Raw genomic sequence first — 17,901 nt, 5'->3', positions numbered from 1 at the left:
ACAAATATTATAAAACGAAATAGTTTTCAATTCATTCGTTGAAACTATTGGAATCATGAATTCAACTTAATTCTTCTCAGAAAATTCAAATTTGAGTGATGAACACAGGTTTGACTTTTTGTTTTTAAAACTTTGACTTCAAAATTCTTGCTCGTTTCTTCGAATTAGCTTTTGTAATTTTGAGGAAAGTTTCAAGTAATGAATTAAAAGGCTTCTGCATTTCCACTTTCGTTCAATTTGTTTTGAATCAATAATACCATCAAATGGGTTTCGGATTGTTTTGACAGAATGAAGAAAGAAAAGAAAAAAAAATATAAAGAACTGAAAGATAAATTAGCTGTGGAGGATTGGATGGTACGGTTTGTATGTTATCTTCCAAAGTATATAAACGATCAAAGTTGTTATGGCAGGGTAGATGAATTCGACAAAAGGTCACAGGTAGATAGTAATACCAAATAATGGAGTAGATATTTGATATCATTTAATATGTGTACGAATCTGTTTTTATATATAAGCTGTATCCGTAGCTTTATTTATTTATCTATATCTGTATGTAATTTTGTATATAAATCTGTATTTTATGTATGTATATATGTATATATATATATATATCTATCTATAATTATATATCTGGTTTATATATCTGTGTGTATATAAATATATTAAATTCTTAATTTTTAAAACTAGCCATTATAAATATATCAATACTGTTAATAGTTAATATTTTTAATAATAATATTATTAATAATATTATTATTGATGAAGACTAATAATGAATAATGATAAATAATAATATAATAATATAATAATATAATAATGTTAATACTATAACAATGATAATCAACAATAATGATATTAATACATAAATGATAATAATAATCTTATTAGTTATAATAATATTAATAATAATATTACTAATACTAATAATAATGTTAATATTAATAATATGAATAAGAGTAATACTAATATTATTGATGTAACAAATTATGCTTATCAAATCTTATTTATATATTTTATATTTAAATTAATAATACTGGTATCAATATTAATAATGAAAGTAATATAATAACTATATTTTAACTTGTAATTAAGTTTAATATATTAATATTACATATATTAATTATATTTTTTTTATAATAACATTTTTGGATATTTAATATTTATATGTATTATATATATTATAACATACGTATATTGTTAATTGTATACAGAATTCATATATACATTTATATATATATTTATTTTAAATAACATCTTACTTATTTTGCATTCAACTCTACATATTTAATTCAAATGATTAAATGATATTACATTAGTTCAAATTATTATATACATTTATATTTATATTTATATTTATATACATATTTATTTACAACAATTGTTCGTGAATCGTCGGGCATAGATAAAGGTCAAATGATTACATGAACACAGTTCAAAGTTTTTGAGACTTCAATATTACAGACTTTGCTTATTGTTTCGAAATCACATTAAGATTAAGTTTAAATTTGATCGGAAATTTTCGGGTTGTCACAGGACATGTCGACCCGATAGCTTATGTGTGGTTAATTTGAGCCCGTACGCTATTTTCAATACGTTATAGTTGGTACTATTTGAAACTGTAGATAAAATGGTAATGAGTTTGATTAGTTGACCAGATCAAAAGGGTTAAAATTTACCCATTTTGTTATTGATTCATTAAAATATTCTAAACGTGTCTTTCAAATAATTTGTTACATTATATTTTGACCACCACAAATAACAGAGAAGAATCAATAAGGTGTAAAATTGGGTTTTGTAAAATATTTTAAATAAATAGGTACATATAGTAGTTTTAGTATTTAAATTGGATATATATGATATTATAGGATTTACGTGGGTAAATATGTGATTTAAAAGGTTGATAATGGTATATATGAATAATTGTGACATGTGGAAATTACATTTGGCTTAATATGCAATATTTAAGGAGCTAATGACATGTAATCAAATAAAATCTTTCTTTTATATAAATATATAGATAGATTGTTATTATTTATCACGGTGTATTTATTATTTATGTTTAATAGTAATTTATAACCCAAAACATCACAGATTGATAAGTAATTAATATTTATTATTAATAATTAATTAGAAGATAAATTAACTAATTTGAAGGAAGAGTATAACTAACTGAAAGGACGTCTATCTAATTTATGAGACAAATAATGTTTTGAATAAAACTCAATTTTTTGGGAAAAAAAAACCAAGAACTTATATAAAAACTCGTGGACTTTCATCGAAAAGATGAAGTCACGAAACAATTACAATCAAAGGCACCAACGCCGCACCACGAAACTAACACAAGCAACAAAAATCACTACACTAAACCAAACACCAAACGGGACCTACGCCAACATAAAGAGCAAAACATTCGGAAACTTATGATAAAAAAAATACCACTACCATACGATTCAAAGACGCAACATGAACAAAGCAAAAAACACCCACAACAATCCAATGATTGAAATCCAAATCAATGGTTTAAGAATAAGAGAAAAACAAATATGATATCATCACTCAAATCATTGGTGAAATGATAATTTAAAATGATGATCTAACGGTTGTAATTGAGTACGCTTAGTAAATTACCACTTTCTTTTTATATACAAGTTAGAAGTTAGAAGTTAGAAGTTAGATTAAAAGCTAAAATCAGATTAGATTGGTTATCAAAAATCTCCATTTAGCTGATTGGTTATCAACAATCTCCATTTAATTGATTGGTTCGCCCTTTTGAATGTTCGTGAAGTCGAAGCATCGCTGTCTCAGTATGTCTTATGATAGTTGTTCAAAGGTGCTTACTAAGAGTGACTACACACATAACATGTTCTATGATATTTGTTCGGTCTTAACATATGGAACGAACATGATCACGTAGTGATGATCGGGTATTGATAACTCCTTTAATGGTAAATGTGGCTGTTCAAAAAAGATTAGATCGGTTATCTCGCTCTTTAATTTAAGCTAGCCTTCTAAACATACGATTAAAGTGAAATTGTTTTTGAAAAGATCTCACTGCTGACCCTCAAAAACACCCCAATTTGTTCCCTAAAAACATAAACACAAACCCGTAGTCAATCGATCATCACACACAAAATCACACTTTATATCCATTTCTAATTCGGAGCTCCGATCAATGTCTCCGAAACCATCAGAAAACGGAACCGAAGGCGACGATGAACGTGAAGAAGACGACGAACAAGACACCGAAGAAGAAGACACAAACAACGAAGAAGCTGAAGATGAAGAAGAAGAAGATGAGCCACGTCTTAAATACCAACGAATGGGAGGTACTGTACCTTCTCTATTATCAAACGACGCCGCTTCGTGTGTTGCCGTTGCGGAACGTATGATCGCTCTCGGTACTCATTCCGGTTCCGTTCATATTCTCGATTTCCTCGGTAATCAGGTATGATTGTTCCATATGATCATATATGTTATTGTTACTGAATTGTATGTGTATTGTTTGTATGTATATCTAGGTTATGAAATTGATTACGTGTTAGGTTAAATTAGGGAATTGAATTGGCGAATTGAGTTGTTTGTGGATTGATATGAGATATTAAGATCTGAAGCTGAATTTGTTGTGTTGTTTTTAGTACTGTTATCACATTTCAGTTTTGAAGAATGTGAAGAGTACTAGTTGACTTTATCGAATCCAGTTGTATGGATTAGGAAATTTTATTGGATGATTCGGTTTTGTGAGTTTGTTTAGGGCATTAGGTTATATTTTGTTTATATATGTATTATTATTAGTGGAGGTGTTAGAGTTAGGTTCGAATTTCTGTACGTGTTAGGTTAAACTAAGATTTTGAAGCTGGAATGTTTTGGCTTTTCTGCTTTTGGCTATCTGAATGTGGTAGAGTTCACATGTAGATACTTTTTGGAGTAACGAGCTGTTTTTATATCTGGATATTCAGATTTGGTTGAATATGAGTTATGAGAATGGTATTATTGAATCCTGGGAATTATAAAAGTATCAGCATCACTTGTGTAGGTTATTTCGGGGTCTTCGATTTATATGTAGTGATGCTTGTTTTGATCATGTGCATTTGATTTCATTCAGTTCTCAGTTGGTGTAGCTTGGATGAATGACTTTGAGTAACATGAAAACCTGATCCTTAATAAGCTAGTTCAGGTCAGAAAACTTATGCACAAAGCCCTCGAGCCACAGCAATAATTTCTAAAGAACTTAGTTGATCACGGGCTATGGTTCATTTTTTGTCCTCTACAGACATGGCTACTTCAGACTTTAAAAGATAGTCAACTTATAGGATGGCCTGACTGAGTCACTGACATTGTGAATTTGATGGCTTTTAATCTAAATGTACAATGTCTGCAAGTTATCAATCTATCTTCTCGTATGAGTTCTCTTTCCGTGGAATATAACAAGTGTTCACATTTATAGTACTGTTTTTTTATTTCACTTGAATAGCTATAAAGCAAGTAAAAGTCCTGATTTAGTAGGAATAACAATATTGATATTTGAACGATTATATTTCTAATATACATGACAGGTTAAGGAATTTAAAGCTCATACTGCTGCTGTCAATGATCTCTGCTTTGACATAGAGGGTGAATTCATTGGAAGCTGTTCAGATGATGGGTCTGTGGTAATTATCAGTCTTTTTACAGATGAGAAACTCAAGTTTGAATATCATCGTCCTATGAAGGCCATTGCAATAGATCCAGATTATGCAAGGAAATCATCTAGAAGATTTGTTGCTGGTGGTTTGGCTGGAAATTTATATTTTAATGTAAAGAAATGGTTAGGCTACCGTGATCAGGTATTTTGTCATGCTTTTTGTCATTTATTACTCTTTCCTTTTTCACGAGGGTTAGAAAAAGGTTAAGGGTACGTTTGATTAACTCTTAACTGAATGGTTCAACGCTGAATGTTAAACCATTAAACATTCAACGCGTTTGTTTCTGACCTCTAAATGACATATGGTGTGAACCATTTACTCTCTTAGCCATTAAGCACTTAAATTTTATGTAATATACTCTTCAAATTATATCATGGACATTTATTAAAGAACTATAATGTTTTTTAATTCATGCAAAAGGCTAATAAGATAATTTTATATCATTCACATTGTTCATTCAAAAATATTATCAAACGGGTTATTGTCATTTAGAACAAACTTCATTGAGAACCTTTGAATCATTCAGATCATGAACCATTGAGCGCTTAATCATTCAGTTTTATCAAACGCTCTCTAAGGGTGCGTTTGATAAAACTTAATGATTTAGTGCTGAATGGTTCAGAATCTGAATGATTCAAAGCCTCTGAATAAAGTTTGTTCTGAATGAATATAAGCTGTTTGATAATCATTCATAGTGAACGATATAAACTGAGCAAAATTATCTTTTTAACTTGTAACATGAATAAAAAATTCAATATACTTGTTGGCAAGGTTTAAAAAAACGGAAACGTGCCTCGAGGCGTTTTCCATTTGTGAGGCGAGGCGTATGCCTCGAGGCGAAGCGAGGCGTACGTTCGAGGCGGAGTTAAAAAAAATACATAGGAAATTATAAGTTCATTACAAGTTTCAACCGTTTCAAATATAAGTTCATTACATCAACAAATACTCATAAAAACACAAAACAAAGATTATAATCAAGCTCAAAAAACATAAGGATAATCATCAACATCATTCGGGACATCATGATCTCCCACATTCAAATTCACTTCGTCATCATCCTCATCATCCTCATCAATCAAATTAAGTTGAACGGCTTTTCTTTTCCTGGATGATGAGCAACCAACTTCCTCCCTAATTGCACCGCTACTTCCGTCTCCACCAACAATGTTATCTTCCCCCCCCATCTTCTTCGGCATGAGTTTCACTTGACTCACCAATTAACCACTCATCATCAGACATGACATTTTCAATGCATAAAGGATCTTCTTCTTCATTTTTCTTCTTCATGAATTTTTGCTTCAACTTTCTATTGTACATGATGTACACCAAGTCATTCATTCTTTTAGTACCCAAACGGTTTCTTCTTTTTGTATGCACTTGGTTGAAAGTACTCCAATTACGCTCACAAGCTGAAGCCGAACATGTAAGACCTATAACTTTTAGTGCAAAGGCCTTGAGTTCCGGTGTATCATCTCCATATTGGTCCCACCATTGAACTATATATTAAGTTTTTAAAGAAATGTTAGTAAAAACACCTAAAAGGCCAAATCTAAATGATAAGTAGCATACAAGTGACCCAATTAGTATATAATTTCTAACAATTAGTATATAAATTTCTAATCAGTAGCATAGAAGTAGCATAATTTCTAACAATTATTATATAATCAGTAGTATATAAATTTCTAACAAGTACCCAATTTGATCAGTAGGCAATTGGGCATTCACCATACTTTCTAACATACAAGTCAGCATACAAGTAGCATACAAGTGAGCAATAACAATAGCATACCCGGTGGACGTGTCTTGTACGATAGCAAAGATCCTTTATAGCCAAACAACCCTTGTTTCTCTTTGTATTCAATCAATTGATCTTCAATCTTCATGAAGACATTCGTATCCTTGACGAGTCTATTCAAGACACCGTACAACCCTCTCTTTATCTCCGCATGCTCGGATACATTGGGACTCCATCGATATCGTGGATTCAAGTAGTACGCAGCCGCATGCAAGTCACGATGCATTTGAAAATCCCACTTGTTATCAATGATTTCCCATATCTCTTTATAAAATGAGACGTCGCTATTAAAGTTTTTTGCAATCTTTTCTTTGCACTCATCCATGGCTCCATATATAAACCCCATTGCCGGTGTTTTCTCCCCATCAACAAGTCTTAAAACCTCAACAAGTGGCATTGTGGTTTTAATAGAATAAACCACCGAAGGCCAAAAATATGTATCATCCATCACTATCTTCTTTACCTCTTTCCCATCACTTTTCTTAGACCAATCACAATCCCTCCATTCATTTGACACAAACATTTGTTGCAAACGAGCCTTTAATTCATAAACACTTTGGACGGTTAAAAATGCCGTGGCGAATCTTGTGGCGGCGGGTCGAAGAAGATCTTTTTTTAGCATCTTTCGGGCTAAACTCAATACCCATTGATGATTATAAATGAAGTTGCTAATTTTTTTGGCCTTAAGCAAAGCATTCTTGTGTTGAGGCAACTCTCCAATTTTTTCAAGCATTAAATCAATGCAATGGGCCGCACACGGGGTCCAATACAAGCTTGGTCTCTTTTTCATTAACAAGTTTCCCGCGGCCTTGTATGCACTAGCATTATCGGTCACCACTTGCACGACAATGTCTTCACCAATCTCTTCAACAACTTCATCAAGTAGCTCAAAAATTTTTTGAGCATTTTTTATACAATCTGATGCATCAACAGTCTTCAAAAAAACAGTCCCATATTGATTGTTGACTAAAAAGTTGATCAAGCTTCGATTTCTCATGTCCGACCAACCATCAGATAACAATGAAACTCCGGTTTTTTTCCAAGTAGCCTTAATGTCATCGACCATTGCGTTTGTTGTTTTAACTTCTTCATCAAGGATCCATGTCCTTAACTCATGCATAGAAGGGGGCTTGAATCCACGACCAAAATTTCCGACCGAACGTAGCATATTTGTAAAAGAAGGACTAGTTGCTACGTTGAATGGGATTCCATTCTCAAAAAAGAACCTGCCGATATCCATGCACACTTGTTTTCGTTGCTCTTTAGCATTCGGCGATGTCGCTTCCGGTCCATTATCGTTGGGCTCATTTACAAACCGGTCCATTGGTCCTCTCATGCCTCTAGAACCGGTACCACTATTGTTAGTAGGGTTGTAATATGCCCCACTTCCCACATTCTCTTCAAAGTATGATTGTGAAGAAATTTTATTATCCTTGAATTGCTTCAAGTACAAAGTTATTTCATCTTTCACCTTTTGAGGAACATGTTCACATGGTGCAACATCTTTGTGTGTACACGCAAGGTGTTCTTTCATTCTTTTCACTCCCCCTTTGATGGTTTTACCACAAAAATTGCATTGGATATATTTGTAACCTTTTTTCCCAACACCTTCGGGTACATTATGTTCTATTTCTACCCCGTACTTCCATGCGGGATCTTTCTTTTTACTAGCCATTTACCTAGCAAAAGCCAAATAGAGCATTAAACCATTAACCATTTACCATTCACAAACTATTTCATAGCATGTTCATGATCAGTCAACTGTTTCATGTGAGCAAGTGAGCAACTATATTTAATCAAAATATCAAATAACATTACAAGAAAGTGTACACACAATAATCATAGCATAAATAAGTAGCATAAATCATAAATAAGTATAAATCAGTAACATAAAGCATAACAAGTTAACAAACTGTTTCATAGCATAAATTAGTAGCAAGACAAGTTATTAAACCATTAACAAGTTAACAATTGACTGATCAGCAAGCATTAAGCAGCAGCATTAAACCATTATTAGCATAAATCATCACAATTTATTAGCATAAATCAGTAGCATAAACAGTTGACTGATCAGCACAATTGACTGATTGATCAACAAGCATTAAGCAGTAGCATTAAACCATCAGCACAAGTTATCAGCACAATTTATTAGATAAAAGATTGATTTTTGAAGAAGAATAACAGCCATGGAAGAAGAAAAAAAAAGTATCAGAATAAAAGAAGAGAAACAGTGAGCAACAGTTTAGATAACACATAAAAATTCAGGATCAATCTTTTACTTTATACAAAAATTAAATAAAAGAAGAAATTACCTGGACACAGATAGTGATGTTGAAGAAAAGAAACAGCCATGGAAGAAGAGAAACGGCCATGAAACAGAAGAAAAAGAAAATATTATTAGAAGAAAGTCAAGAAACAGAAGAAAAAGATATAAGCCAATCGATGTTGAAATTGAGATTACCTGAAGAGTGATTTTTGAAATTGATGTTTGCTGAAGGCCAATCGATGTTTGCTTAATGCCAATTGATGATTTGTGGAGGCAAAAATAACTTTAATAAGCCGCCATGGTTTTTAGCGGCCCTAATTTAGCCGCCACTTTTTTCCCGCTATTTTTTCTCTGAGGCGTACGTTTTTTATAAAACATTGAGGCGTACGTTTTTTGTAGTGAGGCGGAAGTGTAAGGCGTACGTTTTTTCCCAGCAATGAGGCGTTCGTTTCGAAACGGTGAATTACAATTTCGTAGTGAGGCGCGCCTCGAGGCGTATGAGGCGTACGTTTTTTTAAACCATGCTTGTTGGTTAAGTGTTCAGGATATGATTTGAGGAGAATATTACATAAAATTTAGGCTCTTAATGGTTTAGAATGTTTCATCTCTGAATGGTTCAGCACTGAATTCTGAACCATTCAGCAACATATGTCATTTAGAGGTAAAAAACAAACGCGCTGAATGCTGAATGGTTCAGCATCCAGCGCTGAACTATTCCATTAAGAGGTAAACAAATGCACCCTAAATCTCATGGGTCATCTTCTTGTGAAGGTTTTGCATTCCGGGGAAGGTCCTATTCATGCAGTGAAATGGAGAACAAGCCTAATTGTGTGGGCTAACGACGCCGGCGTTAAAGTTTACGATGCTGCTAATGATCAACGTGTTACTTTTATTGAACGACCTAGAGGTAGCCCACGGCCCGAGATTCTACTTCCTCACTTAGTTTGGCAGGTAACTTGTGTGTCTTCCATAAATGACAATAAGTCAGTTTCTTTTTTGGTACAATGAAACATCTAAACCATGTTTTGTGATGTTTAGGATGATGCTCTCCTTGTTATTGGTTGGGGAACGACTATAAAAATTGCATCGATAAAAACAAATCAGGCTGGAGGTGTGAATGGCTCGTATAGGCAAATTACGTCTTCTAACATGAACCAAGTTGACATAGTGGCTTCTTTTCAAACCAGTTACTTTATATCGGGAGTTGCTCCCTTTGGTGACTCGTTGGTTGTTCTAGCTTATATACCCGGGGAAGAAGATGGAGACAAGGAATTCAGCAGCAGTGTTCCTTCACGACAGGTATTTTAATTCCTCGTGCTATAGCGAGTTTAATTTTGATATTTTATATTCTTTATTTGTTGTTTTTCTATCTATACCTTTTTCACATTGAAGCATTTGAGAATTAGGTGTATTCCTTAGTGTGACAAATAGTTACAACTTACAAGTGTAAAGTGATTTAATGTTTTTTTTTTTAATTTCCATCACCTACTCTTGGTAGGTCTAGTCGTTTTGGGGTAGCTATGAGTTATTGTTCTACCATTGACTCTGTTAAGAAGTTTCTAGAATCTGTTGTTCATGATCTCAGATAATTATACACAAGCCATGTAAATATGTATGTGGTAGTGTGTTAAGATAATGCTGGTATTTATTGTTATATATATTCCAAAAGTAGATGAGGATGTCATTATGTCAGCTATTATCACTGGGCACTAAATATCATGTTCTGTCATGAGATTAAAGAATTATCACAATTCACAAGTAACATTTCCCACATAATATCACATGTTTAGATTGTAGTAATTTCATTATTTTGATACTCTATTATCAGACACGTGACATGTTAATTGTACTACACTCTTAAATATAGTCCATCAGTGCTGGTTTTTATCAGTCCCCTGATACACATCCATATCAGTTTCTAGAATTTTGGATCTCAATGTACTTATCAAATTATTTCTTCAAATATAATATATCATAATATCATATTGGAAGTTTTTGGTAGTACGAAAATTTTCGGGGAAATGGACTAAGATGTTTAAGTCTACTGTAAGCAGGGGAATGCACAAAGACCAGAAGTGCATGTAGTGACATGGAACAATGATGAGCTGGCAACAGATGCATTACCCGTACTTGGCTTTGAACATTACAAAGCAAAAGATTATTCACTTGCCCATGTTCCTTTCTCAGGTACATGTTCATGATCATCTCTAATTATTTGCATAATATAGCAAAAGACACTTACAAATTTCAGTGTAGGTAGCAGCTATGCAGGGGGTCAATGGGCTGCTGGTGATGAACCATTATATTATGTTGTCTCCCCAAAAGATGTAGTTATTGCCAAACCTAGGTAAGTAACAGCTCCTTGATTAAATGTGCATATTAATACATGGTTACGTGTGATGTCTAATCCTTATTAATTTGTAAATCAGTCATCTTGCTTGATATATAAGTGTGTTCTTAACCTTGTGCACACATTTCTTGCTACTAGCTACAAATTATACATGAGATATATCTATTTATATTTAATATATATTGCTAAAAAAGTGCTAGTTAATATGGGACTCTCTGCCAGGGATGCAGAAGATCATATTAATTGGCTTTTACAGCATGGATGGCACGAGAAAGCTTTAGCAGCAGTTGAAGCTGGGCAGGGGCGTAGTGAGCTTCTTGATGAGGTCTTTTTTTTATTAAATTTACTTGATTTCATATTCATAATGTTGAGAGCAAGTTTTGTGATCGTTTTTCATGATAAAATTTATGTGAACCTTGTGACCAACATAGTTGGTGGAATACGTAATTAATTTGCATAGCAAGGATGTAAAAGTCGCTAGTCTGTGACTAGTTGGTCGGGACCTTGTAAGGACTAATTGGCCACGTCGGAGACTTGTTGGGACTAGCTCGCGCTGACCAACTTTGACCGAATAATTTTGACTTGAACTACTTAGGCTGAACTTGACTGATTAAATTGACCTTTTGACAACTTTGACCAAAAATATTTGGTGAAGTCGGAGAATAGTCGGGGACTAATCAGACTACTTCAAATTCCCGACCAGTCGGAGGACTTCTACAACCATGTTGCCTAGTCAGCACTGAATATAATAAAAAACTGACTGCATTATTCTGCGTACTGGTAATAATCATCTTAAATATTAACTTAACTTCAAACTATTTTATTAGGTGGGATCAAGATATCTGGATCATTTGATTGTAGAAAGGAAATATGCTGAAGCAGCTTCTTTATGTCCAAAAGTGTTACGAGGCTCTGCATCAGCATGGGAGAGGTAACTAATGCCGTTTATTCTGAATCAGAAGTTAACTTCTATTCTAGTAATAAAGTTAAAAAACAGGAAGAAGAAAGGTTAAAATATCTAACTTTTCACAGATGGGTTTTCCACTTTGCTCATCTCCGCCAGCTTCCTGTGTTAGTTCCATACATCCCAACAGAAAACCCGGTACTACGAGATACTGCTTATGAGGTACGTGATTTACATAAATTTTATGCGTGTAAGTGTGTCCTATATATAATTTATTTATTTAATTACAGTATTAACTAATGATTTGGTTTGAACTAAAAATGCAGGTTGCTCTTGTAGCTTTAGCAACAATTCCATCTTCCCACAAGGATCTTCTATCTGCGGTAAAATCATGGCCACCCGCAATATACTCTGCATCACCGATCATTGCAGCTATAGAACCCCAACTTAACACGTCATCCATGACTGACGAGCTTAAAGAGGTGAGACCAAGCTCTTTTATTGCCACGTCTACACATTTTTAGCTTTATTACGCGTATCATGTTTCTCAGCTTGTTTTTAATGTCAGGCACTGGCAGTGCTGTATGAAATCGATGGGCAATATGAGAAAGCTTTTGCACTTTATGCTGATGTAAGTGCTCACTTATTAATTTATGGTAATTGCAACTAGAGGTGACAAGATGGGTCGATGTGGAAGGTGGGTTAATTGGGTCATTTATAGTAGCGCTAAAACAGGTCAGAGCAGGTGATCTGCAAACACTTATCTTGTATTAAGACAAATTATTTTATGTGTTAATTATGACTTAAGAGTACACAAACAGCATTACTATACTACATACTCAGAAATTTTGAATATAACAATGTTGGAGGTTATATATGTAAAATAGTCCCTCGGCGACTTTTAGATCATTTGACCTGCTTAACCCATTTGACCCATTCACCTTTTAGCTATTTTTATGTGACCTGGTCCAGATAAATAGAACCCAGTTACACCCATTCATAAGTAAATGAGTTGAAATTGCCACCTCTTTGTTAATAGTTGGATAACTGGAGTTATGCTCTTATAATTCTTCTTTAATCACGCTGTCAGTCTTTCCTATTTGACTCATCGCATCATATGAATATTGGTTTTCAGCTTACAAAACCAGATATCTTTGAGTTCATTGAGAAGCATAACTTGCATGATGTCATTCGCGAGAAGGTGTGTTGTCTATCCTTTCCGCTTTATTAATGTCTAGTTTGTGTCTTTTATCGCATAAAAAATTCACGTTTCATTCTTATATTTCATACTACTATACTGGATATGTTTTCTGTCTTTTTGTTTGATCGTTTGATTTGTGAATTTCCATATATTCTTCTACAGGTTTTTCAACTAATGGTAATTGATCACAAGCGTACAGTGTCACTATTAATCCAGTACCGGGACTTAATTACTCCTGCTGAAGTTGTTTCTCAACTTCTGGCTTCAAAAAAGCAAACCGATTCTCGATACTTTCTGTACGAGTATTTGCATGCGCTATTTGGAGTTAACCCTCACGCTGGTAGAGACTATCATGACATGCAGGTATGTCATGTTGCTTTTTGTTATAAACATTGTGTTAGATTAAATTTTGCTGTCCAATTCTATTTCTAGTATTGCTTTCTGGTAGAGACTATCATGACATGCAGGTATGTCATGTTGCTTTTTGTTATAAACATTGTGTTAGATTAAACATTGTGTTTGTATGTTTTTGTTTGTTTGCGTATGTTTGTATGCTTTTGTTTGTTCTTTGTTTGTATGTTTATGGATGTAGGTTTGTTTGTGTGTATGTATGTATCTGTCTTTGTGGGTAGGTTTTTATGTTCGCTTCTATGTTTCTTGTGTGTATGTTTTATGTATTGTTTAGATACGGATGTTTGAACGTACGTACGTACGTACGTACGTATGTATGTATGTATGTATGTATGTACGTATGTATGTACGTACGTACGTACGTACGTACGTATGTATGTATGTTTGGGTGTATGTATGTAGGTTTATGTCTGTAGATAGGTATGTTTTATGTTATTTTAGTGTAGCTTTTCTCGATATGTCTGGAGCCCTGCTCAGCAGCCTAAGGTACGTTTCTATATATATATATATATATATATATATATATATATATATATATATATATATATATATATATATATATATATATATATATATATATATATTTTGTACTATGTGTATTATTATTATTATTATTATTATTATTTATATATACACACACACATATATATATGGCCCTATTATTGGAGGCAACACCAAGCGTCGATTTATTGGCGACTTGACCGCCGCTTAGAGTCTATATTGAACTCCAGGCTTGATGTAAAACCCATGGAAACTCGCTCCTACCATTTTCATGGCGTCTCGATTTTATTACTATTTATTTATTTATCTACCTTTTTTTTTTTTGGGCCGGAGGTCCTATTGGAAGCAATCTCTTTATCCGTTGAACAGAGAGAGGGAGGACTTTCTCTACTCTTGTGAGTGTTTCACTCGGGGTGGAGAAATGATTTTTCTTTATTCTAGGATAGAGGAAGGGTTGTCTACGCCTCACCTCCCCCATACCTCACGCATGTGGGATTGGGCATGTTGTTGTTGTTGTTGTTGTTGCTTTTTGGGCTGTACAAAATTAATTGTCTACTTCCATAAGATAAGAATAAAAAGGTAGTGTTTCTTTATACTCTTAATGTATGCATATAACACAAAAAGATAGGTAAAAGTAAGATGTAGTGTAAAGTAAACAAAAAGTGCAGTGTAATAATGACATTTTTTAAAATGTGTGTTTTTTGTTTGGAGACAATTAAATTGGGACGGATGGAGTTCTATTTTAGACCCTTAGAATCATTTTGAGGTGTACTTTCTTGAAGCTTAACTACTAAGATAATCTTAAAAGAAATTCATATTTCATTCTCTACTCAACATACTAAAGATTGCTTTAAATAACTTTTGTAGTCGTATGAAATGGTTAGTAATCAACGGTAAAGTTTAGTCCATAATGTGCATCAGTTTTCTTGTTTGAATTTGAAGTTGCTTTGCCATAACCTCCATTGATGATTGTGAGAATAGTTGGGGCACGTTTTCATGATGTTATGTATATTTAGGTTTTTTTATACGTGTGATTGCCTTATTACTACATGCTAACGACACTCTTCTCTCTTACTAAAACAGGTCGAGCTTTATGCGGAGTATGATCAAAAGATGCTGCTTCCTTTCCTTCGGAGTAGTCAGCATTACATGCTCGAAAAGGTTTATGAATTTGATGAATGGGAATACAAGTGGCTAAATGGGCTGGTTGGATTGGTTCAGTAACGGGTCAAAACACGTCTTTTGGAATGGATTGGGTCGGGTTTATAGAAAATACTTCCTTAGTTTGTAAAAGTTGGTGTTAAGTATGATTATAAAAGCTATTTTTGTTTCAATACCATTATAAACTTTGGAATATGATTATTTATGTCAGTCCATTAGAAATATACTATGCGACTTTCAACTTGTGCGACTGTGCAGTCTATTTGACTTATTTCCTAAACAAATTTTTTAATCCATTTGACACGCTGATATAAAACATCCAAATCAAGCCATGCATACATCAATGGGTTGAAATTACCTCCTCTAACTGTGAACTTCTGATACTACCTGATCTCTTTATTGATGCTGACATTATCATCTCCAAAATGTACTATTAGGCATATGAAATTTGTCTCAAGAAAGATTTACTAAGTGAACAAGTTTTCATCCTTGGAAGAATGGGGAATGCAAAACAAGCCCTTGCTGTTATTATAGACAAACAAGGGGATATAGAAGAGGTACTTATTGAATTTTAATTTGTGTTCTTCATTTTGGATTTTTATCTCGTTGATTACCGTCTTAAGCTATCTAACACCTCATTTTACAGGCTGTAGAGTTTGTCAGTATGCAGCATGATGACGACCTGTGGGAAGAACTTATTAGGCAGTGCATTAATAAGCCTGAAATGGTAAAAATTTTGCACTACTCTACCCATAATTGCTATGAAAATGGGTCGATTTTGGGTTATGTTGATCTGTAACGGGTTAAAGCAATTAGTATAAAAGGAAGCAAGTCAAATGGGTCTAATTTTGCCCATGTAGTATTTTTAAAGCATAAAAATCTTAAATATGTTCATCAACAAAGTTAGATTCACTCGTTACACTTTGCTACCTTTAATAATAACTTTTATTTCCTTTGCAGGTTGGTGTTTTGTTAGAACATACTGTCGGAAACCTTGATCCTCTCTATATTGTTAATATTGTACCCAATGGTTTGGAGATCCCTCGGTTAGTATAATCTTTATATAGATATATGGATAAATAAATACAAATAATTATAAATGTATTTCAAAGGAAAAATTATTATTTATTGTTTATTGGTAGCTTCATGTCTTGCTTCATGATGAAAAGAATTTGCTTTTTTTGGCTCACTAATTTCAGGCTGAGGGACCGTTTAGTCAAAATTATCACAGATTATAGGACTGAAACTTCTCTGAGGCATGGTTGTAATGATATACTTAAGGTATTTTTCCAATCTACTATACTGCCAATTGCAATTTATTCCGTAAGATAATCTGTAGAGATCGTACGTGCTACATATATATGTACATATAAATGGGTCGATTCAGGATATGTTTATAGGGAGATTAAATAGTTGCCCATAATGTGTATATTTTAAAAACTTCCATTGGGTCAAATTGGTCAAAAGTTGCCCATAATGTGTTTACTTCAAAGCACAGTTTATCATTGAAGTAATATAGTTTTTGTAATCTTACTTAACAGTACCTGTTAATCAAGTGCTAGATCAACCAACCTGACCCGTTCAATTCATATAAGCTACTTACTTTGACCGGTTCAGTCCTCACATGTTGCCACCTCTAACAAACTCAATTAATTGGATACTGGCAGGCTGATATTGTTAACCTTTTAGTCAAATATTACAAAGAAGCTAGGCGAGCAATATACTTGAGCAACGAAGAAAAAGGAACACGTTCTAAAATTGACGCAGGCACCAACCCAATGGACCGAGCCCCTGTTCTAAAATCCATGGAAGCTAAGTCGAAAACCCGAGCAGGTGGACGGTGTTGCATCTGTTTTGACCCTTTGTCAATTCAAAATGCATCAGTCATCGTATTCTTTTGTTGTCATGCGTACCACTTGCATTGTCTCATGGATTCCACTAATTCTATAACCACCCAAAAAAGGGCAAATACGTCTGGCAATTCGTACGCTAATGGTGATTACATCGAGGATGAAGATGACCAAAATACCCCTTCAGGTACCTCTAGGATGCGATGCATTATGTGTACCACAGCTGCTGGTTGACTTGTGAATGAGTTTGTTCTTTTTTCCTTCCTATTTATGTGCGATTCTTAAATGTAGTATTTGTACATTATGTATGGGTTTAATGTTTAATTTATTTGTCGAGTGCATGTGTTGGTGACGAAATGAGGCTTTTTGTAGTTTAAATTGAGAGAAATTGATTTGTGAGAAGTCATTGCTATCTTTGTATATTGAATACTACTACGTTCATTCCCTTAAATCCCCAACAAAAGGTTGGAATTATACAAGTAAAATTCGTGTGCTTGATATAATTAATCTTGTCTAACCTTTATATATTTGTTGAATTGAATGGATTGTTTAATAAAATCTATGCTATGGTTCTAATGTTTTGTAAAAGGTAATTTTTCTAGTAATCCCATTGATATTGCCGGGTCATATATGTACACAGCAAACAGTTGTGCATCATTTGTTTTTTTTAAAATAAATATTAAGGTCGCAATCGAACTAAGAAATAGTTATATACTATGTTAGTTATATTCCTTTGCCTATATAGACAAAATTATTCTAGATTATTGGAATAAACCATTG

At 33.5% G+C, this 17,901-nt stretch overlaps 2 protein-coding genes across 2 annotated transcripts; one reads left to right on the top strand and one right to left on the bottom strand.

Moving 5' to 3' along the window:
- The first annotated feature begins 3,087 nt into the window (after nt 1-3,087).
- Nucleotides 3,088-17,614, top strand: LOC139867027 (vacuolar protein sorting-associated protein 41 homolog). The gene is made up of 19 exons (XM_071855342.1): nt 3,088-3,445; nt 4,554-4,823; nt 9,515-9,694; nt 9,782-10,042; nt 10,798-10,930; nt 11,000-11,090; nt 11,316-11,418; nt 11,921-12,024; nt 12,126-12,219; nt 12,324-12,479; nt 12,566-12,628; nt 13,133-13,198; nt 13,361-13,561; nt 15,194-15,271; nt 15,709-15,828; nt 15,918-15,998; nt 16,232-16,317; nt 16,471-16,552; nt 16,939-17,614. The coding sequence occupies exons 1-19, from the start codon at nt 3,173-3,175 to the stop codon at nt 17,353-17,355; spliced, it is 2,859 nt and encodes a 952-aa protein (XP_071711443.1). The 5' UTR covers nt 3,088-3,172; the 3' UTR covers nt 17,356-17,614.
- Nucleotides 5,850-8,152, bottom strand: LOC139886414 (uncharacterized). The gene is made up of 2 exons (XM_071870230.1): nt 6,472-8,152; nt 5,850-6,178 (listed from the first exon to the last, which is right to left on the bottom strand). Exons 1-2 carry the CDS (start codon nt 8,150-8,152, stop codon nt 5,850-5,852), a joined length of 2,010 nt encoding a protein of 669 aa, XP_071726331.1.
- Nucleotides 17,615-17,901: the final 287 nt, after the last annotated feature.

This window comes from Rutidosis leptorrhynchoides, chromosome 1 (genome assembly GCF_046630445.1).
Source record: "Rutidosis leptorrhynchoides isolate AG116_Rl617_1_P2 chromosome 1, CSIRO_AGI_Rlap_v1, whole genome shotgun sequence".
Lineage (NCBI taxonomy): Eukaryota > Viridiplantae > Streptophyta > Magnoliopsida > Asterales > Asteraceae > Rutidosis > Rutidosis leptorrhynchoides.
This window is presented reverse-complemented; position numbering and strand designations above follow the sequence as displayed.